This window comes from Phoenix dactylifera, chromosome 7 (genome assembly GCF_009389715.1).
Source record: "Phoenix dactylifera cultivar Barhee BC4 chromosome 7, palm_55x_up_171113_PBpolish2nd_filt_p, whole genome shotgun sequence".
Classification (NCBI taxonomy): Eukaryota; Viridiplantae; Streptophyta; class Magnoliopsida; order Arecales; family Arecaceae; genus Phoenix; species Phoenix dactylifera.
The window spans coordinates 9845073-9857389 of NC_052398.1; the positions used below are offsets into that span (position 1 = coordinate 9845073).

A 12317-nucleotide genomic window follows, 5' to 3' on the forward strand; every position below is an offset into this window, starting at 1 on the left:
TTCTTCCACTGATAATGCCCCCACCCCCACAGGGAAAAATTTTATTCAGTAATTTTTTAAATTTTACAATTTAAAGTACAGGGTATAATATTCTCTTCAAACTCCAAGTTATGAAATTTAAAAAGCAGATGTACTTCAACATGTTGATTCAAAATATATATACTAATAAGAGAGAAACAAAACTTAGCTGCCTTGGAATTAAATTAGTTGCGATCCTGTGCCCGTATATTATCAATTGTTCAGTAAATCACCCATTTTTTCTACTGTTTCTGCTGGCAAGAAAGGCCTTCTCCAATCTGTACGACCAAGATGAACATAGACAAAAGATCGAGACCCACTTCATCTTTTGCAAATGGCTTCAGCAATTGAACTATGTGCAACATTATGTCAAATGCATCCAAATGCTGAACTGTCGGAGTCAGCTGCTCCCTTTGTCCACTGTCTCCAGGAACTTTGATTTTGAAGTCCATATGCTCACCTTTGAAATCCAGCCATATAAGAATAACCGAGAATGGGTAGCCTCCCAATCCGTTCATAAATTACATCTATATGAAGTCCTGTAGATTGCATATGTTAACAACACTGGGATCGTGAAGCAGTATATAGGGGAATGAAGAAAAGGATTCATGTCATAAGCCTTCACCAGAGCTCTGCAATGCTGAAATTGAATCAAGAAGTTAGTAGTAAGTTTTAACTGTTTAAGTGATTAATGCATTAAGCTGAGTGTTAACTTTAAGAAACAACAATCTTGGAAGCAAAGAGAATTTAAGTTACAAACAGTCTTCCAATGACCCAGAAGGAAAAAGGGATGTTACCAGGGCCCATCCATATAAAAAGTGAGAACGCTAGACACCCTAATTAGATTGCATTTAAGCAAACTCTGGTAATATTGAATCAAGAAGCCAGTATCCATGTCTTAACTAAAAGAACAAACATTGAAGCTGGTTTTCATGGGCTCAAATTCCTATGCTAACATCTTACCCACAAGAAAAGAAGTTAATCTACAAGGACACAGTATAAAAAAATCAGATGGGAGAAAATTGACTTACCTTCCAATGTTTCCACAATATTACCAGACAGACCAGCAAAAGGAGTTTTCTCATCCAACGCCCACTGCAAAAACTCACGTGTCGCATGCGTTTCTTGCCCTCTTTATAAAGATCATCTTCTTTCTTCCCTGACAGTGAGAGATAATGTGTTCGATATGCTGTTTTTTCTGCAGCCATGGCAGCAATAACTAAAATAGTTGGTAAAACCACAAAGAAAAGATGAGGTAGAACCACAATCATGACATCAGGCACCCCAATATATGGAAGTTTACTGCTGTTGTTGAAATGTGGAACAGCCCAACCTCTATAAGTCATGTATGCCATACTGTCGCTTTCAGTAAAAACATACCCAAAAAACCAAGGGAATAAAAGTAGGTAAAGAACATACAGAAGGATTCCTGACCATATAAAAGTCATTTTTGGAAGCTCTATCAAAACCCAAAATGCACCACGAGTTAAACATTCTCCTATACTTCTTCCACTGAAACCAGGGCTGAGATACTTGTAAGTGTAATACTTCTTCGAACATGTAAGGAAAACTTGTGGAATAAGAAGCAATGAGAAGAGAAGTGGAAGGACGGACCAGAGAACAGGGTGATATATGGAGGCCCATTGACAACCCATTACGAAAAACTCCTTCCACTTCCAGCTAACTTTTGCATTTAGGCCATTAATAGAGAATGGCATTAATTGGCTGTGACTAGATTTTCCATAAATGTCTAGTGCTTCTATTTGCAGCCAATAACGATCTGGAGATGGATCAGCAAATGCCCTCCAATTCCATGGGACCATGTACATATCTCCCCTGGTTCCATTCCCCTCAAGCTTCCTCATTGTTGAGTCTAGTACCAAACTGAGACTTCCAGAACGAGTATCATAAACCTTTGCTAAAACAGTCACAATCTCAGTCCTTGAGAAAACCAGAGCTCTTACCGTTGTATAAGATAAAGTTCTCTTAGTTTGACAAATGTAGTCATGGGAAGATGATATCCTTTGCATGAAGCGTGAGTCAACAGGAAAAGTCGGCAAAATTATTGTGTCCTTGGATCCCAACACGAAATCTACATCAGCATATGACACATGGCCAGAATCAATTGTGACTATCCTCATTGCTCTACTCTTTCTCCAATCACCCATCTCCCATTCCCAAAATTCTTTGGTAGATTTGGATTCATTGGAGCATTTCTCACTATTTACATTACTCGGAGTTCCTTGGTGAATGTTAAACTGATAATACATCCCAGATGACAGAAAATGATGGCCTGATTGATGATGACGTTTTAAGTTCTTCCCAAACCTTGTATGGAGATGCCCACAGATGTAAGCCGATAATGAATGCTTTAGAAACACATCTTTGAGACTTCTTCCTGTATCTGTTAATGCTGAAAAGGACAAAGGAAAGTGCCCAAAGGTGATCTTCGTTACTGCTGAGTTTGTTATATCATCGTCCCACTGTGAAAGCTCCATGTCCATTTCTGCAAGCAATCGATCAGTTGGATGTCCAAATAGATTTGTTGGGCCACGGAGGCCAACCTCCATTGTGCTATCAAAGCCAACAAAAAGATGTTTCCATCCACTATTCTGCATATGAAGAATAATTTTACAATTACTGAGCATGAGAAATTAGTTCTAGAACATATGGTAATATAAAGAAGAAATACTAAAAGAATTGAAGCTATGTGAATTCCACAAAAGTTGGCATCAAAGAGCATAACAGTGAAATTGAATCTACTAAAGCAACTAGCAGGAGGAAGTTCTTATAGTTAAGTAGATATTCATTTTATATTTACATAGCAAGGGTGTTTTTTCATTCATCTCTGTCTCAATAATATGATTATACAAAATGAACTGACAAAGACATTAATAATGGTTAGGAGCACTAACCTGCAAAGTAACACTCTGGACATTCCCTTCCCGTCTTAGTCCTGCATTGATGCCATACTTTTGGTAGTAGTCATAGGCACCACCAACCTCCGGGACACCAAAACTATCATGATTCCCTCTAAGATCATAGAAAATTTTCCTGTTAAGCCCACTCCTTTCAAAAACATCCTCAATCACATTCTGGTACTCGATCCACTCTGACTCCTCTTGTTTCATAGTTAACAAATCTTTGCTTTTTCCATCTGACCAGAAGGATGAGAGAGGAGGGAAAACCAAAAAGCATGACTAACATCAGTACTCGAGATCTATGATCAAGCAAACTTTTTCCCATGAGGATTAAAAAACAATTCATGTAATATTTATAGCTTTAACTCAATGCAAGATAAGGCATTTGTTCCTTCTATTTTCCTTTTTTCTTTCCGACTGAGAAAAACAAGCTTTTTTTATAGAAGAAACAAGCTTTTCAATGGACCTAAAATACAAGAATGTAAAAAAAAAATTCATTTATAAAGATATAATTCTTGATAAATTTTGAATTCAATATACCCTACATGTCAAAAATATGCTTAGAAGAATGCACGTTTAAAACCATAATGGAATAAGATTTTCCCAAATATGGGTGGTTGTTTGAAGCTGGTGTAATTAAGATTGCCACTTACAAGTTTCAGCTTATAGGAGTTTGAGGCACCAGCCATAAGCATATTTTGAAGCTCAACCTTAACAAGGCACAATTGTAACATTTGAGATAAAAATGAATGCATCAATGTGAAACAAAAAATTACAGACGACCCTGCAAAATGTTTAAAGTTCATCAAAGAGGATTTCAAGGTGTTCTACATAGCTGAAGCCTCAATATAGATAGTCCTGTTTAAATAGTTCCTTCTAATGGACTCTGGTCTCCACAGAGGGCAACAAACCTCTAGAGTTTACTTTAGTAGGGACTCTCATGGACTGCTTGCTACATATACTGACAACAACATTGCATTTCCTTAAGCATCTGAGGAGCAACTTGGCATGCCTCAATTTACGATCTTCCTCTTAACATGCATTTCATGGCACCAAATATGAAGAGAAATCAACAGCACAGTGAGAAGCCATCCTCCACTCATTCAAACATATCTTTAGTAACTATGAATCATGAGAAATTCAGCATTCATGGTTTCAAAGGTGCTATAGATAAAAACATATTTGAGGTATTAATTTTGCCCTTTATTGTAGATCAATAGACTCAAATTACTAAGTTGAAATCAAGGTAGAGAGATCACTTAATTTGTTTCCACTAGGACATATTGTAAGACCTATATGAGACCAACGAAGTGTAAGGCCAAGAACTACAGGTCCTATTTGCTTTCAATAGAACATCAAATTGTCCATTGGCATCGTTTTTTTCAACTTCCCAATATGGTAGGTTCCCAAGACTAATTAGTTGATAAGCTTTTTATCCATAGTAAAATGAATGAGAAATTGGAAATTCATATAAAAAGAAACAAGCTGTTTAATGTCATCCACGTTTTTCTAACCACCACCATTAATGCCACAATAAAAATTATCAAATGGATCGTAAGATTAAATATACAGAGCAATTTTTAAACTATGCTACAATGTAATGCACTATGATATTGAAGACAAGGTGCAATTTAACTTTGATGGGCCATTTTAGAAATTTATTGCTGCTAAAGCATCAAATTCATCATAGTGCTTAAAGTTTCAATTCAAACCGAAATAATCCTCAAGTAGTTACGATGCTAAAGAAAAAATTGCAAGGCATTAGTTTCAGTTGGAGCCATGAGCAAAGTTGAATGAAACTGAAAGCCCGCGTTAAATTACGTCGCATTTTAGTGTATATCTATATGGATCAAAGCATGCTAGTAACACTCAAACAGTCCTCTTCTCTAAAATCAATGATTGTGAAGAATTGACTAGCCAAAGTGCTTCCAGTGTCTAGCCTAAACAGGCTCATATAAAGTTAGTCTTCAAAAGATTTGAGAAGGAAGGTTTGAAATACTGTGCTATGGATGTGTACTGGTCAAGTATGAGTATAGTATGCACCACGATTCACGCATGTATCTACTACTCATGATTTGCCAATAGGGGGCAGTATGGCATGGTACTAACTTGATATGGGGAGGTACAGAAGTTTAATTTGTCATCCATGTTTCCTTCTTGCATAGTATGTCTTCAAGAGATTACCTCAAAAAATATCCGTGTTTAATTTATCATCTATCATCTTCAAGAGATTACCTCAAAACATATCCTCTCCTTATCTCCCTGGTACCTCTTTTCGTTCTCTAGGCCCATCAATGGTCCACTTTGAACATTGAAGATGTAATAAAATGATTATAGAGGGAAAGAAATGGTTTTGCAAATATAGGCAACAAGGAGTAACATGGGCTGCCCACCAATCAATGGATGAAAAATGCATGCCAATAGGATAAAGAAAGTATTAAATCAAATGATATTGATATTTCTCGTATTGTAAACATGTGGAAATTGCTAAAGTGTTCCATAATTCCCAAACTATCATCTTTGGACACAGAAGGGTGTGAAATGTTGTTAAGGAACATGTTAGACTACAGCCTATAGACTTGAAATGGATACCATGACAAGAAATCTTTCTTAGACAAATTTAAATGATAGATGACGGAATGGGGCAATTCATAGGGCTGGTGAATTACAAGTTAACATGATTCACAAGTTTGATTGGTTCAGATTCATAACCACTTAATTGCACTCCTCTGGGGAGAATAGTTTCAGCTTAAATTGGATAAAAAAAATCTAGTTGCATGTTTACTTCCATATACCAGGATTTTTCCTCTTTAGATTCATGACATTTATGTAATAAAAAAAATGTATCATAGAGTGCTATGAAGAGAATGAGGGGTTTTTTTCAAATGAAATGAGAATTTTATCACAAAATGTTTAAAATTTTTTAGAGCAGTGCATTTTGTTGTTATCTTTGTATGAAATAACAATGTATTGAGTACTAATTCAAGATGTACCAAATGATGACTTGCCTGGTCATTGGAAGTACATAAATATGCAACAAATATGAATATGTATATTCTTCTTTTTTGGGGGGCTTTGAAAGGAAAAAATCCAGCAATAAACATGGATATCCAAGGAAAAACATTTTATAAACCATACCACAGATCTTAGTACAAGGAAAAAAGGTACAAGAAAACATATTATATGAATAGAGATGTGGAACTTATTAAAACCTACAAACTTTACTACTTTCACAAGACATAATGCAGCAAAATGCTTGATGCATTAATTCTCGAGATTCAATATTTTGCAACAGCCATAAACTTAGACAAAACCATGGCAGTAAGAACTGACAGGTCATGATTTTAAGTGCATGATTCATGTGAAATATCTAACATTATTATCGATAGACCTACAATTTGATTTTAGTGGACGTTACGTCTTCTACTATTATCTTAACTAGATTTTGAAGATCTGGAGATTTAAACGAAAACTCGGCCAAAAAAAAAAACTGTTTTGGGAATAACATTTTAATTTTATCATTGATAAATCTCTTTCTTTTACGGACATATCATTCAATATACATTTTTTGCATGTATTCAATTTGAAAGCCCATCCCCTGCATTGTGATTTTTTATTACATGGTCCATAACAAAAAAGCCCAAATCCAGCCACTTGGAATCAATTTTTATGTATTTAGAAAGCACTCACATTTTAAATCCTGCATTTCACCTAAGGCCTAATCTCCCTAAAGTCACCTCCTAATCCACCTGGATAATTTGAAAAGTAGTAAAAAGAAAAACCAATTTGTCACTATAAATTATCCAAGTATACCTCCCTATATAAGTTCCGGTCACTATAACACAGCATGAGACAGATCCAGTCACTCACATTTCATAATCCTCTGATCATATACCAACAATACCCCACAACTAATGCTATCATGCAACACAAATACGCTTACTGGATTAGAAAGACTGAAGAAAGCCAAGGGAAATCCAACAAGCAGCACATCCAGAAAACTATAACGAATGGCATAACCGACAAAACAAGCCCCATATATCAAAATCCACTCCAAATCACTAATACTCGTATCCGTGTAGCATAAAAAAAAGAAGATAATCCAGAATCCAAATCAAGCTAAATTTGCCCATGAAGCACTTCAATGCAAACAGGCAACAAACCACTATCTCCAAGAACTGATTTTTTTTCTTTTTTTAGGAGAATCGAGGGGTTGGGAGGAGGGGTTGAGATTACGGGATTCAAAAGGAGAATTTGGCAACAGAAAAAATTGGTGACTCTATGAAAAAAGATGATACCTGTGAGGTCGCCGGTGATGAGGACGAGAGAGGGGTTGATCATGGCGAGGGCTGGGGGTACGTACCGCTTGAAATCGCGGGCTCTTTCCGGGTGGAAGACGCTGAAATGGAGGTCCGACAGCTGCACCACCCACACTACCGAGCTCGGCTCTCCTTCCACTTCGATCACGCTCCGACGGCGTCCGGGATCGGAGGCGGCGGTCGCAGAGACCAGTGAGAGTAATAGGGCTGCGAGAAGATACACCCCCCATTTCTTCTCTCGATCCATGGTGGGAGCCGAGAGAGAGAGAGAGAGAGAGAGAGAGAGATCCACAGATGGGGGAGAGACCGTTGAGAACCCTGTTGACGCCGGCGGAGGCATCGAGGGTATAATGCCATGGCATACATGCCGCTACCGTCAGGCACGTGGGAGATTTTTCCTTTCATATTTTGGGTAAGTAGTTGCCATAAATTTTGATTTTATTTTTATATAATTTTATGATGACACACTGATGTTCTTTTTTTTTTTCCAAAAATATTTCACATAAAAATATCTTGAAACTAAAATAATAATTTACTCATTTTTACCTATTTATTGATAATTTTACAATGCTATAAGTTTCAATTCTTGATTGATAGTATTTAATTTTTGTGGATATTTTATTTTTTTATACATAAAATAATTTATTTTTGATTCAAATTGTTGTAGATATATAAGTTATATATATCATATTGAAGATGCTCAACTTTTTGGATACTTCATGTGTTATGCCATTAAATTGTAAGTTATATTTTGTTTAAATGGGTTTAAAGCTACAATACATTCTCTTGATTCATTTGAAAAGGAGAAGATAAAACATATTTACTAAATTATTCTTGTAATTATCATGCAAATTCTAAAAAAATATTTTAAGTTAGAAAGTATATATCTTGTTTTGAAAGGAGTAGGATATAAAGCTCTTGAATATATATTACAATCACTCATGAGACGAGGACATAAAAGATAAAAAGATGATAAAAAGCTACTAACCTTTTTCCATTTATACTTGCAAACCAAATTGGGTTAACTCTTTCAAAACTTTTTTCTACCATTAGTGAATAGGAAGGTTTGGGATGTTCACAAATATATTTGTGAGTGCCAAAAATAGAAATTATTCCTTTTACTTGTTGCTGCTTGGGTTTCAGGAGAAATGTATCTAGTTTTCAAGGCTTATTAATTATCATGGCTTTGATCTATATTGCCTTATAAATAATTTTGCTTGTTTATTTTGTATCGCAATTGAAATGTAAATGGATTTTGGGATATTATCGGTTATTGGAAGATTAATATAATGATTATTCATCTGACATACATATCCTGTTCAAGTTGTGTTTGCATATTTAATTTCTTTTCAATCAACAATCGATATTTTGTTATTACCAGTCGAGCAATCAACGATTGAAAGTTTTACAGGTTCTTTGATTTGCCTCGGCAAACAGGATGTAAATTCGTTGCATGATCAGCGAGGATGGATACATCGCTAGTCTTAATTGTTTCTTAAGATTTTCACTGACTTGATCTATGCTCTAATTCCATTGTTTCGTAATCATAACATGATTTATACTTTGCAGGCTTTAAAGTTACAAATACAATGGATTAAAAGATTCTACTACAATAATTGAAATATTAAAGTAATAAGATTTTGACCCATGGGTGACTGAATCTAAGTGATCTTTTGTTGAGTGTCGCTGTAATAGAGATCCTCTATCCCTTGGGTTTAACGAAATAACTAGTAATGTGGTTACAGGGAGGGAGCTAGATGTTTCAAATACCAGCATCGGGCACATGTTATGCAGCGGAATGTGATGAAGGGTTTTGTTTGTTTTCCTTTTGATAGATGTGGGACTCGAAGGAGTGAATATATTTTTATTCTTTCAACATCTCTTGGATGAGCACTGGCTGGATTATTTTTTCGCATTTTAGGACTCTTTAGCACTAATTATTGTTTTTTTTTATGTTCCATCATGTAGGACTATGGACGTACTGTGAAAAGCCATGCGGGTATGTATTTAGTCCAACATCGGTTATTCACTCGGTAGATTTTGAATACTCATACAGAATTAAGGAACACAAATAATACCTTCCGATTAATCTTTTTGAGTGAGACTCTATATTGTTATAAATAGTATCAGAACGGACCCAATCCATAACTATGTAGATTAAGAGACACTGCAGCACGAATCAATTAGGGCCGATCGTAGTGTTTAAAATTAAATTTAAATAGATTTGAACCCTTAGCTTGACAAAGACATCAGAATTTAAACGAGAAGAGTATGTGATAACCCATCTAGGTAGATATACTTATACAGAATCAAGAAATCAAAATAATACCTTCTGGCTGGTCTTTTTGGGTGAAGTCCTAGATTGTTATAGATTAATATGACATGCACATGATTTGTTTTGGGAAAGAATTTGTTTGGAGTAAACAATAGAGCACTCTTTTTTCGCTTGGTTCTGGAGGGTGCAGATGAAGGCCGCATGAATTGGCTTGACGATCCCCGCCGATCTCCCTCCCTGCGGGATCCTGCAGGATTTTGCCAAATAAGCCCTTATGGTTGCACTAATGGCAAATTCCAGGGTTCAAACCTAATACAAAAAAATAAACCTGATACCAAAAATAAACATCATGCTACTATCACGAGTAGAGGAAAAGGTTCAATCCCTTTCTCCCTCATGACAAGCTTCATTTTATTGCAGAGAGAGGTCTGGGGCACTCAAAAGTTGATTGGTTTATCAGATTTGGTGGCTAAGAAGTAATGAACAGTACCCTACCGTGTAGAGAACTAGTTCTCAGGTATGGAGAACTTTGTATGCCCTCATAACTCTAAATAACCAGGCCTGGTTGTTCTCACTCTGATAGGAATCCTGAAGGTTAGAAATGTTTCAGAACTTTATGGTCTTATGGAGTTTTACTGAAATGAACAACAATAAGATGAAAAGGATAGAGGCAGACAAATCTTTTAGCATATGGTCTATAATTCCACAGCTTTCTTGTTTTTTCAAAATCTTGGTAGAGATTGACTGAGATACTGACTGCATCTCATCAGTCGACATCTAAAAGATTCTGGCATGCAAGTTTTGCATCAATTGTCATCTTGCCTGGATATAGAACTGACAATGGACCCTATTTTCGCCCAATTTATTGGAATTGAGCACAACACAATTTCACCTAAATACATAGCAAGATGACTCTGAAGGCTTCGAGCTATCTCGCATCCTATAACAAAGACAAAGAACCCAACAGAATGTATGGTTCATTACCAAATGAAAATTACCCTTCTGCACAGGAGATTGGTCAGTTCATCAATAAAGTTTGAGAGTTTGCCAGAAACTATTCATAAGAAATATTTCTACATTTCACTTGGGTTGTATTAGCAGGCATTTACTTGGTTTTCATTCTCCAGTCTGAACTGTTTATCTGCATCTCTGTGAAAGTACACTGGATCATTCACAAAGTAAAGCCGAACCATTTTCGCCATTTACCCTTTGCATCAGCAACTGTAGAAGATGCACCAGATCCTAGAAAAGCTAAACAGCTCATGACTCCATTTGGAAGGTTATCAGCTTCCTTCAAAGGAGATGCTTTCCTAAGTGGGAGGAAAAAAATACTTGACTTTATCTTTTATTTTTGGAAGTTTTCCTTTTTTTGACAAAATGGAAAATAAAATGTGTATGGAAGAACCCCTTTAAGTCCATTGCTTATGGTTCAGATAAGATTGGACTTATCCTTTTATTTTACAATTTTTTCAATGCACAACATGAAAAACAATTTTGCATTATCTTCTGTGTTGTTTGAGAAGAAGAGGAAGAAGAAAAAACTAGATAGCATTGTCACTTTCAAGAGAAGAAGAATCCATGCTCTCACAAGTTGGAGGTACAATAAAGCAACAAATTAATAGTCAATTCATCTACAAGAAACATGAGGATTTTGATTTAAACATCTATGAAAAGGTTACCTGAAGTGGGAGTTCCACTAGGAACTACCTTCCAAAACTAAACCTTGGATCTCGGGTAGAAATAGAAGGTGAAAACATACATTCCACAGAATCAAACAGTGGAAAGCATGAGGAGTTTGACTAAAACAAATCAAACATCTAGGGGAAGGTTATCTGTGGTGAAAGTTCCGCTAGGAACCACCTTCCAAAACTAAAGCTTGGATCTAAAGTAGACAGATCCAAGAGTGGAAGACCCATTAGACAGATCTCTGCCTTCTGCTGTCTTGGCTTATTTCTTCAAAAAGTTGACTATTGCCTCATCACTTTCCTCAATGAGGCTTTTTCTGAAATTTACCGTTTTCCTCACACAACCACCCAAGGGTAAAGGGTAGAAATTAATGCCAAAATATACAGGAAATAAGAATACAAAAGGGTCGCCTTTGCACCAAGAATCCACTCAGAAGTCCATTATATTACCATAGCAGTTTTAAACAACATCCTCGCCCTACTATCTGTGTCTTACATGCATGTAATCTCAGCACATCCCATTCACTGATAGTCGTGACCTAGGCATTTAACTTGTTCCTTTCTTCCTCAACTAAAACTTTCTTGGTTACTGAATTTCAAAAATACTCCATAAACTTAGCCTTCACAACTATTTCCCTAAACAGGGATAATTTCAAAACTTGAATTCACAAGTACCTCAGTGACCTTACTCTTAGGCCAAATTACTCACTCCCAGTCCACCAGGTGAGTGGATACTTTTTCCATGTTAGCACCCATACCACTCTTCAGCAAAAAAGAAATCCACTAAATAATTGCATGCTTTGCCTTGTCTATGACAAGGCTCATCTATAGTGATTGGTTATTGCTTTACCTGCTTTGCACGCGAGAACAAATGCACATACACAAGGATGCACATATGCCCGCACCCACCTACTTATCTGCATGTACACAAACACATAAGAAAAAAGAAAACAAGAAAAGGCAAAAAAGAAGAAAATTACTTCCACCCAGGAAATCACTATTTCCCTTTCCAGCTGGATTACGAAACTTCATCTTATCGATCATCACTATAAGGCCCAAATACTATATACCAGAGAACCAATCTCGTACCTAAAAAGAC

The 12317-nt window shown here is 36.2% G+C and overlaps 1 protein-coding gene across 2 annotated transcripts; it reads right to left on the reverse strand.

The window, feature by feature from the left end:
* Positions 1-7682, reverse strand: LOC103707763 (putative metallophosphoesterase At3g03305). 2 transcript variants are annotated; one of them, XM_008792384.4, is made up of 4 exons: positions 7238-7682; positions 2934-3175; positions 1050-2630; positions 1-658 (listed from the first exon to the last, which is right to left on the reverse strand). In XM_008792384.4, exons 1-4 carry the CDS (start codon positions 7596-7598, stop codon positions 533-535), a joined length of 2310 nt encoding a protein of 769 aa, XP_008790606.2. In that variant the 5' UTR covers positions 7599-7682; the 3' UTR covers positions 1-532. The 2 variants fall into 2 exon arrangements, with proteins under 2 accessions (XP_008790606.2, XP_038984172.1); XM_039128244.1 differs by having other exon boundaries at positions 7303-7680.
* Between the last annotated feature and the right edge of the window lie 4635 nt (positions 7683-12317).